Source organism: Macaca mulatta, chromosome 3 (assembly GCF_049350105.2).
Source record: "Macaca mulatta isolate MMU2019108-1 chromosome 3, T2T-MMU8v2.0, whole genome shotgun sequence".
Lineage (NCBI taxonomy): Eukaryota > Metazoa > Chordata > Mammalia > Primates > Cercopithecidae > Macaca > Macaca mulatta.
The window spans coordinates 44,837,665-44,859,760 of NC_133408.1; the positions used below are offsets into that span (position 1 = coordinate 44,837,665).

Below are 22,096 nucleotides of genomic sequence, written 5' to 3' on the forward strand. Positions count from 1 at the left end.
TGAGATCATGCCATTATACTCCAGCCTGGGCGAGAGAGTGAGACTCTGTCTCAAAAAAAAAAAAAAAAAAGAAAAAAAAATGCTGGGCATGGTGGCTCATGCTGGTAATCCCAGCACTTTGGGAGGCTGAGGCAGGCAGATCATCTGAGGTCAGGAGTTCGAGACCAGCCTGGCCAACACGGTGAAACCCCATCTCTACTAAAAATACACACAAAAAAATTAGCTGGTTGTGGTGGCACACACCTGTAGTCTCAGTTACTCAGAGAGGCTGAGGCAAGAGAATTGCTTGACCCCCGGAGGCAGAGGTTGCAGTGAGCTGAGATCGCACCACGGCACTCCAGCCTGGGTGACAGAGTGAGACTCCATCTCAAATAAATAAATGCCACAGGGTGGCTCACTCCTGTAATCTCGGCACTTTGGGAGGCTGAGGTGGTTGGATCACATGGTGAAGAGATTGAGACCAGCTGGCCAACATGGTGAAACCCCATCTCTACTAAAAAGACAAAAATTAGCTGGGCGTGGTGGTGGGCGCCTGTAATCACAGCTACTTGGGACGCTGAGGCAGGAGAATCACTTGAACCCGGGAGGTGGAGCTTGTAGTGAGCCGATCGCACCACTGCACTCCAGCCTGGTGACAGAGTGAGACTCCGTCTCAGAAAAAAGAAAAAGAAAAAACCACAGTGTGGAATTTATCGACACTTAGGTCTAATACAGGAAGCAGGAAATTACAAATTTTATGTTAATTGTATTATCTGTATCTTTGTAAAGCACATTTTATTTTTTTCTGTTTGAGACAAAAGTTTATTAAGAAAGATCTGAAGAAAATGTATCTTTTTGCAAAATTTTTTTCCTTTGCCATGTTTATCATGAGCTGAACATTGTGGTCTTAATTATATTGTAATGAAAACATTTAACTGATGAGGGATCAGACACAGTACAGTACCCTTGAAAACATTAATAAATTTGTTCTCTTTTTTTAGGCATAACCATTGCCATCCAAAAGTTACTTTCTCTTATGAACAGCTTTTTGGTTTCAGATGACCATTGGCTTATTTAGGAAGAGAATATGGCCTACTTTTTCTGTTTTCATTTGTCTGTTTCTTTTCTTGTCTTTTTTCTTTTTTCTGAGATGGAGTTTTGCTCTTGTTGCTCAGGCTGGAGTGCAGTGGCGCGATCTCGGCTCACTGCACCTTCTACCTCGTGGCTTCAAGTGATTCTCCTGCCTCAGCCTCCCGAGTAGCTGGGACTACAGGCGCCCACCACAACACCCAGCTAATTTTTGTATTTTTAGTAGAGGCGGGGTTTCACCATGTTGGCCAGGATGCTCTCAATCTCTTGACCTCATGATCTGCCCGCCTTGGCCTCCCAAAGTGCTGGGATTACAGGAGTGAGCCACCGTGCCCGGCCTATTTCCTTTTTTAATCTACACAATGGGCTTCTTTGATGTTCTTGTTACATATCTTCTGTTGCAGTGCACAGGAACTTTTCTGATACACCTAGGAGTAAAATGGCTGGGTCATAGCATATGTACTTCTTTGATATTAATAGACAAATTGTTTTCCAAAGTGGCTGTTAATGGCACTAGTCTCTCTCTCTCTCTCTCTCCTCTCCTCTCTCTCAGGATGAGAGGTCACAGTCTGGCGAGATTGAAATGCATATGTTGTTTTTAAGTTTTTTTTTGTTTTTTGTTTTCGTTTTTTTTAAAGAGATGGGAGTCTCGTTCTGTCACCCAGGCTGGGATCCAGTGGCGTGATCATGGTCGCTGCAGCCTGGAACCCCTGAGCTCAAGCGATCCTCTCACCTCAGCCTCCCAAGTTCCTGGGACTGTGGATGCGTGCCATCACACCTGGCTTTTTTCCTTAGGTTTTATATTTCATCAGTTGTACACGTATTAAAGAGTCAGCTGTAAAGTTTGTAATGGGGGTGAGCATTGCCTTGCCTTGTCACTTTTTTGTCCCCAAGGTGTAACCACTTTTATCCCTTTTTGCTTTTTTGGGTCTATTTTGGTATCTGTTTTGCGTGTCAGAGGCTTACCTCCAGTTTGAGAAGGAAGAAGTGAAAAGTGTATTAGAAGCTCTGAGTGCAGCAGGAGGCGGTGCTGACTGTTTCTCTCTAGGGTGATGTGGGTGTGCTGCTTGTTGGTGTCTGCCCCTCACATCAGTATCTTTAGAGCTGAAGCCTGTGGGATGCTTCAGAGAAGACACTTGTCCCAGCCTCTGTCCAGGGTGGTGGAAGAGGAGTAAATGGCCCGTGGCCTGCAGTCTGGGATCCCAGTGGGGAAGAGGGCGTGGTGATGAGTATGTCTGCATTTACCTCTCACCCCTGTTTTTGGTAGGGTGCCCTTGCCCTCAAACATGTTCGAAGTGCCCTAGTCTCTCTGTTTTGTTCTCTAAAGATAAATAAGCATTCTACTGTGGTGTGGGAGAGAAGAGGCAGGCATCCAGTGGCATTTCAAAGAGTCTGTCAACCAGTTCTCCTTATTTTAGTTGACCCTCCTTCACAGCCCCCCTACAGAGTTATCCGGTGCAGCCAGAGCCTAAGCCTTTTGGGGATTCTCACACGTAAATTAGGTTACTTGGTCTATGCCACTGTGGGCTTAAGAGTTTCCTTTTCTATGTGGGTTAACTCAGCTATGGCTAGTCCAATTTGGCTTCAGGCTAATAAAAATGTGATGGTGGTTCTTTGTTTCCATTCTCTTTGTTGTAATGGGTTTTGAATTTTTAAAATCACTAATTATGATTACTACAGTTTTAGTGGAGGTCTCTTGTTGGGATTTTAATTTGTATTTCTTTGACTATTAAGAGAGTTGACATCCTTTCATATGCCCATTCATATTAATTTTTTGGTCTTGTGCCTATGCAAGTCATTTGCCCATTTTCCTTTTTTCTTTTTTCTTTTGAGATGGAGTCTCGCTCTGTCACCTGGGCTGGAGTGCAGTGGTGCAATCTCGGCTCACTGCAATCTTTGTCTCCCTGTTTCAAGTGATTCTCCTGCGTCAGCCTCAGCCTCCCAAGTAATTGGGATTACAGGTGCCCACCACCACACCCAGCTAATTTTTTGTATTTTTAGTAGAGATGGGATTTCACTCTGTTGGCCAGGCTGGTCTAGAATTCCTGACCTCAGGTGATCCACCTGCCTCAGCCTCCCAGAGTGCTGGGCTTACAGGCATGAGCCACTGTGCCTGGCCCCATTTGCCCATTTTCTAAGCACTGAGTTGTTTTGTCTTTTAAAAATTGACTTGTTGCTGGGCACAGTGGCTCACACCTGTAATCTCTGTGCTTTAGGAGGCCAAGGTAGGAGTTTTGCTTTAGGCCAGGCGTTCAAGGCCAGCCTGTACAACACAGCAAGACCCTGTCTCTAAATTAAAAAAAAATAATTAGCCAGACATGGTGGCGCATGTCTGTAATCCTAGCTACTTGGGAGGCTGAGGTGGGAGGATTGCTTGAGCCCAGGAGTTCAAGGCTGCAGTGAGCCATGATCATGCAGCATTTCACTCCAGTCTGGGCAACAGAGTGAGATCCTGTCTCTCCAAAAAACAATAATATAATTTGTAGGAGTTATATATTTTGAATCCCAGTTCTTTGGCAGTTTCTGGCTCAGCCTCTTCTTCACTTTGTGGTGTGGAACTTTTGGTGAATGAAGTTTCTTCATTTTTATTTACTAATTTTTTTTTTGAGACACAGATTCTAACTCTGTTGCCCAGACTGGGGTGTAGTGGCACAATCATGATCATAGCTCACTGCAGCCTCAAATTCCTGGGCTGAAGTGATCCTCCCACCTGAGGCTCCCAAGTAACTGGGCTTACAGGCGTGCATCACCATGCCTGGCTATTTTTCATTTTTTTAGTTGAGGTGGGGGTCTCACTGTATTGCCCAGGCTGGTCTCAAACTCCTCAAGTGATCTTCCCACCTTGGCCTCCCAAAGTGCTTGGATACAGGCATGAGCCACCTTGCCTGGCCTATTTCTTAATTTTGATATAATTAAATGTATTAATATTTTCCTTTGTGATTTATAATTTGTCCATCTTGTTTAAGAAGTCCTTCCCTGGCTGGGTGCAGTGAACCCAGGAGACAGAGGATGCAGTGAGCCAAGATTGTGCCACTGCACTCCAGCCTGGGCGACAGAGCCAGATTCTGTCTCAAAAAAAAAAGTCCTTCGCTACCCTGAAATTATAAAAACATTCTCCTATATTGACTTCTAAAAATTGTATAGTGTTCCCCTTCACATTTAAGTCTTTAATTCACTTGTAATTGATTGAAAATATGTATGATTGATAACATACAATCTGCTTTTATTTCTTCCATGTAAATAACTGTCTTCACACATATTTATTGAAGAGTCCAGTCTGTCTTTGAGCCGAGTGTCAGCTCTGCTGTGAATCATGTTTTCATCGGCCTTGGTCTTTTCCTGGGTACTGTCTACATTTATTTATTTATTTATTTTAATTTTTGTAGAGAAAGGATCTTACCATCTTGCTCAGGCTGGTTTTGAACTCCTGGGCTCAAGCGATCCTCCTGCCTCAGTCTCCTAAAGTGCTGGGATTAGAGACGTGAGCCACTGTGCCTGGCCTTAGCCTTCTTTTATAGTCATCATTTTATTTTTGAGACTCATCCATATTGATAGACTTAGCTCATTCTTTTTAAATTTTTTTTTTTTTTTTTTTTTTAAAGAGACAGAATCTCCCTCTGTCGCTCAGGCTGTGCAGTGATGTGATCCGCCTCTGGGTTCAGGCAATTTTCCTGCCTCAGCCTCCTGAGTAGCTGGGATTACAGGCACCCGCCATCACGCCCAGCTGATTTTTGTATTTTTAGTAGAGATGGGGTTTCACCATGTTGGCTAGGCTGGTCTCAAACTCCTGACCTCAAGTGATCCACCTACCTCAACCTCCTAAAGTGCTGGGATTACAGGCATGAGCCACCGCGCCCGGCCTGAAAAAATATTTTTGTTGGATGGGATTCTGTTTTATGAATGTACCACAATTTATTCAAGTTCTTATTGATGAATATTTAGGCTGTTTTCTGGTTATAAAGAGAGCTCCTATGAGTGTCTTAGATAGAGTCTCAATGGGAGTGTTTCTTTAGGATAAATACCTGCATATGGAATTGTCGGGTGGCAGCATTTACCCACCTCACACTTGCTAGATGTTGCCAGTTTGTTCTCCAAAGTAGTTGTTTAATTGATAATTTTTTTCTTCTTTCAGTGCCTGAAGACCTCTCATTAGAAGAGAGAGAAGAGCTTCTAGATATTCGTCGAAGAAAAAAGGAACTTATTGATGACATTGAGGTAAAAAAGAAAACAAACAAAAAAAAACCCAAAAATCCAAAACTCTATTTTTGCTTTTGAGTAAAACAGTAAAAGAGTAGCCTCACAAAAATATAGAAGAAAAAAAAAAAAAGGTGTTCAGTGTGTGCATATAAGAACTACATAGAGAGACAGACTGAAAAAGTTATCAAGTTGGGAAAGCAAAGACTTCACACAGGTGGTGAGACCCTGGGTAGAAATCAAGATGTCGTGGAACTGAGGTCAGCAGTAGCCAGCTTGCAAACCCAGAGCCACAGACAGCCATCTAAAGCAGCAGCAAGCCACCAGCGCATTGCTCTGTCAGACTGTGCACTGAGACCCTCTTTCGTTAACCAACGTGTTTGTTTTTTGCTTTTCGTTTCTTTGAGACAGAGTCTCGCTCTGTTGCCCAGGCTGGAGTACAGTGGCATAGTCTGGGCTCACTGCAAGCTCCGCCTCCTGGGTTCACGCCATTCTCCTGCCTCAGTCTCCCGAGTAGCTGAGATTACGGGCGCCCACCACCACACCCAGCTAATTTTTTATATTTTTAGTAGAGACAGGGTTTCACCGTGTTAGCCAGGATGGTCTTGATCTCCTGACGTTGTGATCTGCCTGCCTCAGCCTCCCAAAGTGCTGGGATTACAGGCCTGAGCCACCATGCCCAGCCACCAATATGTTAATATTCTAGCACCTAGAACATTGCCTGTTCCATTTTTGGCTCTCGGATACCCTTTGAATGAATGCATAGGCATGTTTTGGGTTCCAGCTGTGTACCAAGTGCCTACTAGGTGTTAGGGTAGAATGACACATTAGGCCGGGCACAGTTGGTCACACCTGTAATCCAGCACTTTGGGAGGCCAAGGCGGGAGGATCTATTGAGCCCAGAAGTTCAAGACCAGCCTGGGCAACATGGTCAAACCCCATATCTACAAAAAATACAAAACTTAGCTGGGCATGGTGGCATGTACCTGTAGTCCCAGCTACTCGGGAGGCTGAGGTGGGAGGATCACCTGAGCCCAAGAAGTTGAGGCTACAGTGAACTGTGATTGTGCCACTATACTGCAGACTGGGTGACAGAGCAAGACCCTGTCTCAAAAAAAAAAAAAAAAAAAAGACATTAAACCAAGACAAATAAAAACACAGGCATACAAACATGGGCTCTCCCACACTTGTGTACTTTACTCAGAGGACAGGGTAGAGGCAGGTGCCACAGGAGAAGCACATGAATGAAGCCGCAGTCTCAGCGTGGGAGAGCCTGTGAGTGTTACAGAAGTGATTCAGAGGGCCGGCCCTGGCTGCTTCCGTTTGGGGCTTCCTTGGGAAAGTCAAGCAGACCTGGAGGTCTTCTTTGAAAAGCTTCCTAGTCATTGTCATTGCCAAAGTAAATGTGGCCTCACAGGCCACGGCAGGGACAGGCCTTGTCCCAGACAATAGCTCCTTTCTAGGAGCTTGCGTTTTAATTCTGAGTGTCTTGGCGTACAGAATAATAGGGTCCCAGATAAAAATGTCTTTGTATTTGAAAGGTAATTCATGGAAATTTTCCTTCTAAGGTTACCCTTCATTCTTGGGAAAATGAGAGAACCCAGAATCGGTCTCTGGTTGAAGAATAAGGATGTATATTATTTGGACGTTAGTAATCATCCTGCTGATAAATGTGGAATTGTAGTCTAGCTCTAACTACTTCATTTTATCAGTGAGCACACTGAGGCCCAGGGAAGTTGGAGGCTTCCAGAGGTCTCTCTCATTACTAGGGGCCACATCAAGGGAAAAGGGGGTGTGTCCCCTTGGATGCCTTTGGCTTCTCTGAGCGCCCTGAGTCAGTTCTGTTCACCCCCGGGCTCTGTCCATGGTGCTTCATCTCATTCAAGGTGATAGAAGTGATCCTGAGACCACCGACCTAAACACACTTGAGCTTCAGCCTGAGACCACCGATCTAAACACACTTGAGCCTCAGCTTCTCCCCAGGAACAAAGGCAGTCTTGAAGGAGGAGGCAGGTGACTGTGTGTGTGGCAGGGCTGAATAGTGCAGTTAAGTGAACTAAGGACTCAAGGCTTTCCTTTTGCTGGTTTTATCTTTTTTTTTTTTTAAGAGACAAAGTCTTGCTCTGTCACCCAGACTGGAGTACAATGGTGTGATCATGGCTTACTGTAGCTTCAAACTCCTGGGTTCATCCAATCCTCCCTCCTCAGTCTCTCTAGTAGCTAGGACTACAGGTGTGTACCACCACACTCAGCTACTTTTTCTGTTCTTCTTTTTTGTAGCAATGGGGCCTTGCCACATTGCCCAGGCTGTTCTTAAACTCCTGGTCTCGAGTGATCCCTGTGCTTCAGCTTCCCCAAATGCTGGGATTACAGGCGTGAGCCACCACTCCTGACTTGGTTTTATCTTTTCACAGCTGTGATATTCCCCCGCAATGTCCCTGCCTGATTTTATATACAGATACCCTAGGATCTGCATAGTGACCCCTCTGAATCTGGTATCTGATGAAAAGTGAGCAAATAATTTTGTTTTCTCCTAAGTTGTGGTGGCTTTGACTGTGAAACTCTAGCTGTATTGATAATAGTATTGGTTTTTCCATCCCTGCGATGCTTAGATGAGACCTCAGGGAAGCTTGTCACAAGAGGACTAAAATTTCCGTCTCAGGGGAGGAAGGTTAAGACCCACTCCTCACCTCAAAATTCTTCTGTTTTGACAGAGGCTGAAATATGAAATTGCAGAAGTGATGACAGAGATCGACAATCTAACTTCCGTAGAGGAGAGGTAACAATTTGTGGCCACACCTTCAAGCTGTTTACTCGTTTCTTTCTACCTCCATCTTCTAGTCAAACTTGCAGAAAGTGGGGTGAGAGTGGTTGGGATGGGGGGAGCCTGTGGAGTTGTTAATTCCTCTCCTCTCCCCCTGCTCCTTGTGGAGGGGTCCTGGGGTATTTCCCTGGATTGTTACTTCTCATCGCCTCCTCTGTAAGTCATCATCTACCTTTATAGGTTCAGGCATAAGCACAGGTACTTCAGGTTGACCCGCACAGAAATTACCTGCCTGCGTCTTAAGGAGCTGTGCTTTATTAAAATCACTGGTTTGCATCATTAGCTTTTTCTGAAGTGTCTCAAGTTATCAAATGTGAAGAGCAATGGCGGCCACACCACCCCTCCGCCACCGTGGAGGCTGGAGGCCCCTCCGTGCAGGCCTGTGCTTCCCTTCCTTGAGTCTGTTGTTGCGGGGGAAAGTGCACTGGAGGGCCGTGACTCGGCTGCACCATGAAAACAGCGTGAGTGATTTTCAAATTATTCCACACCAACAGCAAAACGACTCAGAGGAACAAACAGATAGCCATGGGAAGAAAGAAATTCAACATGGATCCCAAAAAGGTAAGAGAATGCTCTCCCTTTTCTGGCCTGCAGGAGATGGACTCATCCATTGATTTGAACTGCCATGTCCCTTTTGGACAGAGGTCAGAGGTGGTCCGTCCTGTCACCTCATAAAAGACGGGGAGTTGAAGGCACATTTCGATCAAAAAGGGGCTGTTCACGAGTGGGGTGAAGCAGAAGTGCCTTGTAGGGCTGGTACCCTGGGCAGAAAGGCCTTTCTTGCCGAGTGAGCTTCTGGGTGAGGAGGCAGCCTCACAGGCCCGGCTCGGACAACGCGGGGCAGGCCGGGCTTGGCTCCAGGCAGTGCCTTTGCTGTGGAGGCTCATATTCCCGTCTTCCCACTTGAGCTGGGCCCTACAGCCGGGAACCACGTGATTAGGAAGGAGCAGGGGTGGGAGTGGAACCCGGGTGTCCAGAGGTTGTGGACTTTATAATCTGGGTGGGTTAAGTGGTTCACGTAAGAGGACGTTATTTCTCCATTCGCCTTAAAAAGCAGGTGTCTGTGAAAAAAACAAGGGATCCTCCACATTTAAACCAGCATCTTCCTCTTTCCTCAAGTTGGATTTTCTAGGGAAACACCCGAAAACAGTGAAACCTGAAACATGTAGCTGCTTGTTTCTGAGACTGAGCTAAAGGATTTGGCAGAATCTGTGAAGATTTTTGGTGGACGTTTTGGTTTTGAGAAAGAAGGGTAGACCTGAGTCTTCAGGGTTTGGGAGAGGAACGGCATGTCCGAATTTCACCACATTGGTCAGGCTGGTCTCAAACTCCTGACCTCAGGTGATCCGCCCACCTCGGCCTCCAAAAGTGCTGGGATTACAGGCATGAGCCATTGCGCCCGGCCATGTCTGGATTTTCTTAAGGCCGCGGACATCTGCAGCCGGAGGAGGGTTTTGTTTAGCGCATACGCTCTAGCCACTGTGAAAACTGTCCTGTTGCTTTCTCATTCTCTGCTCGTGGGGCATCAATCATCTCCACGATGGAATGAAAATTGTCAATTTTGTGAATTTGGAAATGATTTGATATTTTGGGTAACAGCTTTTCTTTAAGGAGTTGGGACTGTGGAGTTAGACTTTTTTTTTTTTTTTTTTTTTTTTTTGAGACGGAGTCTCGCTCGATTGCCCAGGCTGGAGTGCAGTGGCCGGATCTCAGCTCACTGCAAGCTCCGCCTCCCGGGTCTATGCCATTCTCCTGCCTCAGCCTCCTGAGTAGCTGGGACTACAGGTGCCCGCCACCTCACCCGGCTAGTTTTTTGTATTTTTTTGGTAGAGACGGGGTTTCACCGTGTTAGCCAGGCTGGTCTCGATCTCCTGATCTCGTGATCCGCCCGTCTCGGCCTCCCAAAGTGCTGGGATTACAGGCTTGAGCCACCGTGCCCGGCCGGAGTTAGATTTATCAGCAGATTTAATAAACATTGGAAGCATCTCAGGATTCTTTATGAAAGTGGATGTTCTGAGGCCGGGCGCGGTGGCTCAAGCCTGTAATCCCAGCACTTTGGGAGGCCGAGACGGGTGGATCACGAGGTCAGGAGATCGAGACCATCCTGGCTAACACGGTGAAACCCCATCTCTACTAAAAAATACAAAAAACTAGCCGGGCGAGGTGACGGGCGCCTGTAGTCCCAGCTACTCAGGAGGCTGAGGCAGGAGAATGGCGTGAACCTGGGAGGCGGAGCTTGCAGTGAGCTGAGATCCGGCCACTGCACTCCAGCCTGGACGACAGAGCAAGACTCCGTCTCAAAAAAAAAAAAAAAAAAAAGAAAGTGAATGTTCTCAAAACGACCTTATGTTTTAAGGGGACCCAGGTGGTGCAGCACAGAGCAGCACTCCAGTAAGTTCATGGGCAAATGCTTATCTCATGAAAGACATACAGATAGATACTTACTTTGTAAAGGGATGCTACTGAGGCCTGGCGTGCTGGCTCACACATATAATCCCGGCACTTTAGGAGGCCCAGCTGGGCGGATCATCTGCGGTCAGGAGTTTGAGACCAGCGCAGCCAACATGGTGAAACCCTGTCTCTACTAAAAATACAAAATAAACCGGGCATGGTGGCGGGTGCCTGTAGTCCCAGCTACTCAGGAGGCTGAGGCGTGAGAATCACTTGAACCTGGGAGGCAGGTTACAGTGAGCTGAGATTGTGTCACTGCACTGCAGCCTGGGCGACAAGAGTGAGAGACTCTCTCTCAAATAAGTAAAGTGATGCCACCACTGTGTATCAGCGTTCAGCTTCATGAGCGTAAACTTGTCTTCATGCCTGTGAAGCCCTCTCTGATAGGCTCTTGCCTGTCTTCCTGTTTTATATATACCGTGTGTCAGATTTTTTTTTTTTTTTTAAGATGGAGTCTTGCTGTTTCGTCCAGGCTGGAGTGCAGTGGCGCGATCTTGGCTCACAGCAAGCTCCGCCTCCCGGGTTCACACCATTCTCCTGCCTCAGCCTCCCGAGTAGCTGGGACTACAGGCGCCCGCCACCACGCCCAGCTAATTTTTTGTATTTTTAGTAGAGACGGGGTTTCACCGTGTTAGCCAGGATGGTCTCGATCTCCTGACCTCATGATCCACCCTTCTCGGCCTCCCAAAGTGCTGGGATTACAGGCGTGAGCCGCTGCGCCCAGCCATGTCAGATTTCTAGTAAGGGCCAACATTGAGAAGTCACTGTTTGTCAAGAACCATGATGAGGAAGCACTTTAATTTATACACTTAAGTTCCTATAGTAACCTTATGAGGTAGGGAGGGTCCGTCTTAATTCCTCTTTCACAGTTGGGGAAAATGAGGCACAGAACAGCTAAGGAACTCACCGCTGGCCTGAGGAGGGAACCTGACTCCAAGGCAGCCTGTCACTGCTGCTGTCTGCTGCACTGGGTGGAAGCCCCTGGGGTTGGTTTCTAGGTGGCCCTAAGTGGTCATCCCTGTAGCACTGGCTCACCATGGCCAGGGAAGTTGGCATTTAACCCATTTATTATGCCTGAGGTTGCCGGTTTTTGAATTTCTGGTCAGACCTTGGCGATGACCTTGAGCAGTAGGATGTAAACAGCCCCCACATGCTTTGTGTTCCAATAATGGAACACGAGGCATAACCTACTTTGCCTGGGCTGTGGCAAATTGCTCACCAGCTTCATTTTTTGTTCCTCTTCACCTACAAGATTTTTAAGAATCTTGATTACTGGTTGTACTTATCTATAATTATGCTGCTTGATAAAAGCAGATGGCACGTTTAGTCTGCATGTAGCCTTTTGCTGGGAGAAATTATCAAAGTTCCTTGGTTTTATAGACTTGGATATAGCACTTGTCTTAAGTCTACTTGAGCCTTCCTAACGCAATACCATAGAGGTGGTGCTTAAACAGTGGAAATGTATTTTCTTACAGTTCTGGAGGCTGGAAGTCCAAGATGAGGGTGCCAGCATGATTGGCGTCTGGTGAGGGCTCTCTTCTTGGCCTGCTGGTAGCCACCTTCTTGCTGTATCCTCACATGCTGGGTAGTAAGGAGAACTTGCTGACTCTAGGGTGCTGTTCTTATAAGGGCACAAATACCATCAGACCAGGACCCCCACCAGGACCTCATGTAACGCTGATTACCTCCAAAAGACCCCATCTCCAGATACCATCACATTGGGGGTTTGAGCTTCAACATACGAATTTCATTCACAGCTGCGATGGATGATGTCACATGCTTCAGACACAACTCAGAATTACATCTACCTCCCCACGCCCCTATTAAACCTGTAACGTTGTGAAGCATGGAAGACATTGTCAGAGTAAATACATTCCTTCCGGCTGGGATGGCGTTTTCTACGTCTCAGAGTGATGACACTTTAAACAGGGAGCTTTGGTTTGTTCAGGTGCATTATTTCTAGAAGTAGCACTTGAGTTCATAAATGAGTAAGAGGCAAGGTTTGATTAGATCACGGAAGCTGAAAACACTCTGCAGCCTCTCTCTTTTATTCCTGATTTCCTAGAAATGCCTTAAATAAAATATATAAATCATATGACAAGCAGGGGTTCACTCAGTGGACTAGAAATTGAGGAATCCCTGGAAGAAGATAAATGGGATTCACCGAAGAAGGAAACAGTGCCCACAGAACATACAAGAAAGGACCGCCGGGGGCGGCAAGAGCAGCTTCAGAGTTCCCTGAGCGCAGAGGAGGTACATTCGGGGAACAGGACTGTGGGAGGGACATCGAGACTGGTCACCCTTTCCTGACCTTGTGCCTAGCAGTGATTGTGTCTCCAGGTGGGAAAAGCAAGAGGGAACACTTAGTCCATGAAAACAAGCAGCGTCCTTGGTGGGTAGCAGCACCAAGAAGGAGAAATAGCCACTCTCAAGAGACCAGCCGTTGGCTGCCTGACCTCCTCTGCCAGATCACTGGAGGCAGCTGCAGCAAAAACCAGACGCAGGTAGCGTTCTGTTAGGCCAGCAGTGACCCTTCAATACAAAGACGAACACCCACCAAGCACCACCAAGCGTTTGAGGAAACCAGCACCGTGAAAGAGATACAAAACCCTACAAACAGAAGAACTAAGACTGGAGGAAACAGATGTAATAGAAACAGTAGAGGTGGGGAGGGCGGCTCATGCCTGTAATCCCGACGTCTTGGAAGGCCTAGGCGTGAGGATCGCTTGAGCTCAGGAGTTCAAAACCAGCCTAAGATAGCGAGACCCTCATCTCTACAAACTTTTTTTTTTTTTAATCAGCCAGGCATAGTGGTATGTACCTGTAATCCCAGCTACTTGAGAGGCTAAGGTGGGAGGATCACTTGAGTGCAGGAGTTTGAGGCTACAGTGAACTGTGATTGCACCACTGCTTTCTAGCCTGGGTGACAGTAAGACTTTGTCTTTTAAATCCTTTATCAAGCCAGGTATGGTGGCATGTGCCTGTAGTCCAGCTACTGGGAGGCTAAGGCAGAAGGATCGCTTGAGCCCAGGAGTTTGAGGCTTCAGTGAGCTGCGATTACACCACTGCACTCTAGCCGGGGCAACAGAACGAGACCCTGTCTCTTAAAAAAGAAGCAGGAGGCTGGGTGTGGTGGCTCACGCCTGTAATCCCAGTACTTTGGGAGGCCGAGGTGGGTGGATTGCCTGAGGTCAGAAGTTTGAGACCAGCTTGGCTAACATGGTGAAACCCCATCTCTACTAAAAATAGAAAAAAAATTAGCTGGGTATGGTGGCAGGGACCTGTAATCTCAGCTACTCGGGAGCCTGAGGCAGGAGAATCACTTGAACCTGGGAGGTGGAGGTTGCAATGAGCCTAGATTGTGCTAAGGCACTCCTCCCTGGGTGATGAGGGCAAAACTGTGTCTCAAAAATAAATAAATAAAACAGAAGCAGCAGCAAAAAAAAAAAAAAAAGGCAACTTTTTATCATAGAATATTTATCTATATTATAAATATCATAAAAAAGATACGATAGGATGTTTCTTATCCATGATACAAAAATGGGGGATTGTGAAAAAGAACCTTGGAAATGAAAACTGGGAGTGTCTGTCACGTCGTCACTTGAGCATATGGAGAAGACGTGGCTGAAGAGTGGACGTGTGTTAGAAGAGAGTTTAAGAATTCTTTATTCAGTTTTGCAGAGAACTACAAGAAAACATGCGAGGTGGGTCCAGCAGCCCAGATTTCATCTAAAAGAAGTCTCAGAAGGAGAGAATGGAAAATGGAGGAGAGGAATATTTCAAAGAAATCTTGGAATATTTTAGAACTAAGAAAAATCCTTAGATTCAAAGGCCCCACCAAATGCCAAGCAGGATGAAAATTGAAAAGACTTACACACTTAGATGTGTCAAGTGGAATGTTGTAAAACTCGTGGATAGAGAAATTCATTTAATTTTCCAGGAAGGAATGATCAGATTACCTAAGAAGAAATGAGGAACACAGCAAGCTTATCAGGGACACTGGATCAAAGACAGGAGGGAAGGCAGTACCTTCCAAGGCCTGAGGAAACATGATTTAAAACCCCGAATTCTGTCTGTCCTGTCACTCACGAGAGAAGGTGAGGAAAGACATGTTCAGACACACAAGGGCTTCTCTGATCTCTAGGAATTGTGTAATTGGAGTATGACACCTCAAAACAAGAAATGATTACAGAGGATCAAAAAGGAAAGAAACAAGCAAAACTTTTTACATCAAAGTGAGAAATTTAGTCCAAATTTATGTCAGTATATAAGTAGCAAGGGGGAAAGGAAGGAGGGAAGTAACAGCTAAGGTTTTCTAGATGTTGATAGATACAAATAAGTTTAAATACTTGTCAAAATTTTAAGAGTAATCACTAAAGAGAAATAGGATTTTAAAATTATTAACAAACATCAAAGAAAGTTTGATCAGTTCAACACAAGGCTGGAAAGGCATGTGAAATAGAAAGCACCAAATAAGGGGTCAGGAGGAAGTGCTAACCAATCAGTGCTCACTGTAGATTTGATTGGGCTAAATTAATGACAAGACAGACACTTGGATATTAATTTAAATAAATAAGTAAAATCCAGCTTCGGATTGAGACCCACACCTAGAAGAGAAACAAAAAAAGGTAAGAGTAGGTGTAGTGGGTCACATGGTGCCACTGCCCCCATTTCTGCTGTTTGACTTTCTAAATGGTATTCTAAAATATTAAAAATTTCCAATACTGTTAGAACATTCACTTTCTTCTATGAGTATTTACCTAGTGTATTAGTGTTCTAGGGCTGCCATGACAAATGACCACAAACTGGGTGGTTTAAAACAAGAGAAATCTCTTCTCGCTCAGTTCAGGCGGCCAGAAGTCCAAGATCGGGGTGTCGGCAGGATTGCTGCTTAGACTTTGCGGGAGAATCCCTTCCTGCCTCGCTCCTGGCGGCTGCCGGCCTCCTGCTTTCCGCAGCTGCGGGCGCCTCACTGTGGTCTCGGCCTCCATTGTCTTGTGGCCTTCTCTGCACCTTCTCCTCTGTCTCATAGGACAAGTGTGATTGGACGCAGAGCTCTGTGTCCTCCTCCTCTGCTTGTCTCTTTGCCGCCTCCCAAATAGCATTCTCCAAGAAATGTCCTAGTTTTTTGTATGTTCTGAATTTTAGGGCAGGTCTTGAGCTTCCAGAGGAATTAATGGAAGCCTCATGCCCAGGCCCATTCAGTTCCCTGGGCTTCAGCTGACAGTGGCAGGGGCCTTCACCATGCAAGGTCAGGCCCCCAGCCTTGCATCCCCAGAGATGACAGGACAACTAGTGATCCCTGAGGGTGTCCTGCCTCCCTCCCACCTGCAGCTGATGGCCTCACCTGGCTTCTCCACCTGCCTCACTTGTTTTCCTCACTTAGAGCCAATAGCAAAGCCCTAGCACTGTCTCCTGCCCCAGGCTCTGTTTTCAGGGAACTTGGGCTACATTAGGCCTCTCGAAGGACCAGACCTGTGTTGCTACAGTGTGTGTGTGTGTCTTATAATTTAGATGGTGCCCCTGTGGGTGTACCCACTTAAACTCCTACCAAATACATATAAAAATTGATTTAGGATTGTTAGACTTGCTAATTTTTTTGGAGAATAACAAATCATGGTACACAAATTCTAAATGTACAGCTTGAAGAATCTTTATAAATTAATATACTCATATTACTGCAACCCAGAACAAGCCACAGTTGTAGAATATTACAGGGCACCTTGCTGGTGCCTCATCTTAGGGAATTCACTCCCCAAGGTAGCCAGACCTTAATCACCATAAGTTAGTTTTGCCTTTTTCAAACCTCCTATGAATGGAATTGAAATCCTCTTCCGTGTCGTCTTTTGCTCCATATCATGTCTGTGAGATTCGTTCTTGTGAGTGTTCATTCCATTTCATGGCTGTAGAGTCTTCCATCATGTGATTATGCCAGAATGTATTGATTGGTTCTCTTATTGACTGTTTTCAGTTTTTGGAAATAAGTCTGTTGTGGACATTCGTGTGTGTAAAAGAAATAGAAAATCTTCTGGATGGACTGTGAGGGTATGAGGCAGCCCTGGTCTTGGGTACTGACAGTCTTAGCTGGATAGAGCCTCTCTGAATTTGTGGAAATGGCCTCCTGGCAAATTGATTTCTGATTCCCTATTCCCTTACCACCCTTGCCAACACATATTTTGAAACTGGCTGCAAAGCTATGTCAGAGGTAAAAATTTCTATTATAGGTTCCTGGGACTTCTCATGAGACAGTGCTCAGCTGATTCAGGCCAGGGGCACCCATTGCCTTTGAGATTGTCAGCTGTGCTGCAGCCCTCAGAGTGGGCATAAGCTTTGACTGGACGAGCTTGGTGGCACAGCATGTCAGTTAATATGTTTTTGGTATCAGGTAACAGAAAATCCAACAAAATGTATCTTACACAGTGGAGGTTTATCTTCTCAAGCAGCTGTGTAGCAATGGGTGGCTCCCAAGTGACAAGAAGGTGGTCCCTGTACCCATCTCAGGGTTTCCCATGTGAGATGGCCACTGTGGCTCTGGTCATCACATCCGTGTTCAAGGCAGAAAGGAGGAGGAAGAGCAGTGCTGGCTCATGGGCCCCTTTTTACCAGGAAATCAAAAACTTTCTCTCTGGGCTTGTCTTTCTGTCTGGCCAGATCTGGTCACAGGTCATTTCTAGTGCTAAAGGCAGCCAGGAAACTGCCTCTGTAGTGAAGGGGGTGGCAGGAGCGGGGACTGGCACCACCCGCTCGCTGCGTCCCTGGGACTGGGGCCAGGTTGGCCGACTGGCAGTGGCCACCACCCACAAAGTGTCCCTCGCAGACACAGAATAAACCATCTTCCTAAGCTTGGAAAATCTAATATTATTACTACTCCTGCCTTTATAATTTCTAATAACCATCTGTAATGGTTTGTTCAATAACCCATTTGTTTGTCTTTTAACTTGTTTAACTGCCAGGAGGAATGAATGTGCGTTTCTTTGATGGATAAAATGTAGTATGGAGTTGGGAAAATCAGATTGTGCAGTTGTATGGGTGTCTCTGGTATTATTTTTGCTGTGTCCATACCAGTAAAATCATGACACTAAGTGTATTTCTGTCTTTGAAAAATGAGTTTGAGTGACACTCCTAACCGGTGCTTCCTTTCTAATGTTCTTCAGGGAATTCAGTTTCTAATAGAAAATGACCTGCTACAGAGTTCCCCAGAAGACGTCGCCCAGTTCCTTTATAAAGGAGAAGGCCTAAATAAGACCGTCATTGGGGACTACCTGGGTGAAAGGTGAGTTCGAGGAGGAGGCACAGCCCTACCTGGGGCCACTCAGCCCTGCAGCTTGACCTAGGTCACACTCCACTTTCGGGGCCATCACAGCCTAAAGGCATGATACAGCCACGGGCTGTGGGCATCCACGTGCCCATCGCAATACCAGGTGGGCCCAGTGCAATCGGTTCTTCTCCCGTGTCCATGGGAGGAGAGAGGCCTTAGAGTATTCTGGGATCCTGGGACTCCTCTGGAATCCTGTTTTTCAGGGAACCATGACAGAACTGACAGTGCGGCTGCCCCTTTCTCCTTAGGTTGGAAAGCATCTTAATCGTCTTCTCTTTTACCCAGAAATACGCCAGGTTTCTCAGTGGTTTTCTGTCTCATGTTACTTGCAGAATGAATAAAGGTGGAAGGTGAATTTTTTTAATGGAAAGCAGCAGGTCAGATTTACTTTCTGACCACTACTGGCTTAGCAGAGGTTAGGGCAGGAATGCTGAGGCAGCACATGCCCTGAGTATGCCAAAACAGACTTTTGTCAAAGACCAGAAGAAAGTATTTTTAAACAAAAGCCCAATAGTTCCTAAAGTTGGGAGGTTTCGGTTTTTAGCTTTTTTAAAAAAAATACTTGATTGAAAGTGGAAAGTGGAAAACTCATTCTCTCAGGCCAGCACTACCTGATACCCAACCAAAGACACTGCTAGAAAATGGCAGACCATATCCTTATGACTGTAATATATAGTCAGCAACATGTAGAAAGGATTCTGTACCAAGGGGACTTACCCCATGAATGCAAGGTTAGTTCAACATATAAGTCAATTAAAGTAATATACCATATCATTCAAATAAAGGACAAAACCCACATGATCTTCTCAACAATATAGGAAGAGCATTTGACAGAACTCAAAACTCCTTCACAATAAAAACACTTAAAAAGGTAAGACAGACAGGGAACTTGTTCAACATGATGGAGGATTCCTATAAAAAATCCCACCACTTAACGGTGAAAGAGTGACTGCTTTCTCCCTAAGATCAAGAACAAGACAAGGATGTCTACTCTTAGCAGTGCTGTTCAGCCCAGTGCTGGCACGTCTTGCCAGGGTGGTTAGACAAGAAAATAAAGACATCCAAATTGGAAAGGAAGAAATTAAATTCTATTTTCAGATGATGCAATCATGTATATAGAAAATCTTAAGTAATCATTAAAAGCTATTAGAAGTAATACATTCAGTAAGGTTGCATGATATACAATTAATATACAAAACTCAATTGGCCAGGCGTGGTGGCTCACGCCTGTAATCCCAGCACTTTGGGAGGCTGAGGCAGGCGGATCACAAGGTCAGGAAATTGAGACCATCCTGGCTAACATGGTGAAACTTCGTCTCTACTAAAAACACAAAAAGTTAGTCAGGCATGGTGGCGGGCGCTTAGAGTCCCAGCTACTCTGGAGGTTGAAGCAGGAGAATGACGTGAACCTGGGAGGCGGAGCTTGCAGTAAGCCGAGATTGCACCACTGTGCTCTGGCCTGGCCGACAAAGTGAGACTCTGGCCAAAAAAACAAACAAACAACAACAAAAAAACTCAATTATATTGCTATACAATAGCAATGAGTAAACTCAAAACAGCTCCATTTATAATAGCATTAGAAGGAATAAGATACTTAGGATAAATTTCACAAAAAAGCAACATTTTTACTCTAAAAACCACAAAACATTGTTGAAAAAGAATGAGAAGACCTAAATGGAAAAGCATCCATGTTCATGGATTGGAGGGCTTACTATTGCTAAGATGCCAATATTCCAACATTGATTTACAGATTTATTGTACTTCTTATTGAAATCCCAGCTGACTTCTTTGCAGAAGTTGCACTCCTAAAATTACTATGGAAAATTCAAGGGACCCAAAATAACCACAGCAGTATTAAAAAAGAACAAAGTTGCAGAACTCACATTTATTTCCTGATTACAAAATAAAGTGGCCAGGCACGGTGGCTCACGCCTATAATCCCAGCACTTTGGGAGCCTGAGGCGGGCAGATCACCTGAGATCAGGAGTTCAAGACCAGCCTGGCCAACATGGTGAAACCTCATCTCTAGAAAAATACAAAAATTAGCCAGGCATGATGGCAGGTGCCTGTAATCCCAGCCACTCGGGAGGCTGAGGCAGGAGAATCACTTGAACCCAGGAGGCAGAGGTTGCAGTGAGTCAAAATCATGTTGTTGCACTCCAGCTTGGGTGACAGAGTGAGACTCTGTCTCAAAAAAAAAAAAAAAGACTGAAGTGTATAATCAAGACAACGTAAAACTGGCATAAGGATACACATATATAAATGATGGAATAGCGTTGAGAATCCAGAAATAAACCCTTACATTAGTGTCAAATAAGTTTTCAGCCAGGTACCAAGACAGTTTCAGTAGGTGAAAGAATAGCTTTTTCAACAAATGGTACTGGGATAACTGGAAATGCACATGCAAAAGAATGACATTGGACACCCTACTGATACAAAAATTACAATGGATCAAAGACCTAAATGTAAGAAGTAAAACTGATAAAACACTTAGAAGAAAACATGGGGCAAATCTCTGTGATCTCAAATTAGGCTATGGTTTCTTACATGTGACACCAGAAGCACAAATAACAAAAGAAAAAGGTAGGTAGACTCTACTTCATCAGAATATTGTGCTTCAGAAGACATCGAGAAAGTGAAGGCTGGCCAGGCATGGTGGTGTTTACAGCTAATCACCAGTTATAGATTCCTTGGTTCCTTGCCCACTCCCACTGCTTCACTTGACTAGTCTTAGGAAAAAAAAAAAGTAAAAAGACAATCCACAGGCCATCCTGGGAAACATAGTGAGCCCTGGCTCTACAAAAAATACAAATAAATCAGTATGACTTGCGAATATCTTCATATATTTGTCTTTATATAATCTAGATATAAGTCCTCAGGGCTGATAATCAGTCCTTATAATCTGCTGAGGACTTATATCTAGATTACATAAATAACTCTTCCAAATAAGAGCAAAAATAACAAAAATTACTCAGTTATCAAATGGCAAAGGATCTGAATAGACATTTCTGCAAAGAAGATATACAAGTGGCAAATAAGCACAGGAAAAAATGCTCAATTGATCGTCAAGGAGATACAGATTGAAACCACAGTGAGATACCATTTCACACCCATTAGGCTGGCCGTAATGAAAAAGAAATGTAACAAATGCCAGCAAGGCTGCAGGGAATGAAACCCTTATTGCTGATAAGATATAAAATCATGCGGCCTAGTGCGGTGGCTCACACCTGTAATCCCAGCACTTTGGGAGGCTGAGGTGGGTGGATCACCTGAGGTCAGGAGTTCAAGACCAGCCTGACCAACGTGGAGAAACCCTGTCTCTACTAAAAATACAAAAGTTAGCTGGGTGTGGTGGCACATACCTGTAATCCCAGCTACTCAGGAGGCTGAGGCAGGAGAGTTGCTTGGAATCCAGGAGGCAGAGATTTTGGTGAGCCGAGATTGCGCCAATGCACTCCAGTCTGGGCAGCAAGAGTGAAATTTTGGCTTAAAAAAAAATAAAAAGTATATAAAATGATGCTTTGGAAATCAGTCTGGCAGTTCCTCAAAATGTAAAACATAAACTTTAACATGGAACCCAGTAATTTCACTCTTAGGTATTTACTCAATAGAAATAAAAATGTGGCCGGGTGTGGTGGCTCATGCCTATAATCCCAGTGTTTTGGGAGGCCGAGGGAGGTGTGGGAGGACTGCTTGAGCCCAGGAGTTCCAGACCAGCCTGGGTAATATAGCGAGCCCTGCCTCAGCAAAAAATACAAATGTTTTAAAAAAGTATGGCCATGCAAAAACTTGTGCTTGAATGTTCATAGCCACATTATTCATAAGCCATATCTTTTAAAATAATTGGGATAATGTACATTAGGTTTGAAGCTTGCTTATTTTTTTCCCAGGGATGAATTTAATATTAAAGTTCTTCAAGCTTTTGTTGAACTCCATGAGTTTGCTGATCTCAACCTTGTACAAGCCTTAAGGTAAGTATGATCATTTGCCGGGTGTAGAGTGGATGGGGAAGGCCAGAGGACCGCTTCCTGGGCAGCAGTGGCTGTGAATTGACTCTAGGTAACTTGGTGCCACGCGAGTCTCACAGATGCTGGCTCCTGTTCTGAATGATCCAGCTAATGCCGTGTGACATCGAGCAGCCCTAGATAGGAACTGGGGCACATGCTTAAGATAAGGGCCATGTTTTCCTCACTGTGGCCGCTGGTGCTCCTTCCATTCCGTTTCCTTCTATTTTTAATGCT

At 45.2% G+C, this 22,096-nt stretch overlaps 1 protein-coding gene across 3 annotated transcripts in view; it reads left to right on the forward strand.

The window, feature by feature from the left end:
- The window catches only part of CYTH3 (cytohesin 3), a 115,194-nt gene that overhangs the window by 81,071 nt on the left and 12,027 nt on the right, over positions 1-22,096 (forward strand). For 2 of the 3 annotated variants that reach the window (XM_001109483.5, XM_015133265.3), the window contains exons 2-6: positions 5,201-5,283; positions 7,977-8,041; positions 8,581-8,647; positions 17,692-17,810; positions 21,746-21,826. In XM_001109483.5, the coding sequence (XP_001109483.3) occupies positions 5,201-5,283; positions 7,977-8,041; positions 8,581-8,647; positions 17,692-17,810; positions 21,746-21,826 (415 nt within the window). Of the gene's footprint in view, positions 1-4,342; positions 4,412-5,200; positions 5,284-7,976; positions 8,042-8,580; positions 8,648-17,691; positions 17,811-21,745; positions 21,827-22,096 lie in introns of those variants that run through there. The other variant, XM_077996156.1, reaches the window with a different exon arrangement.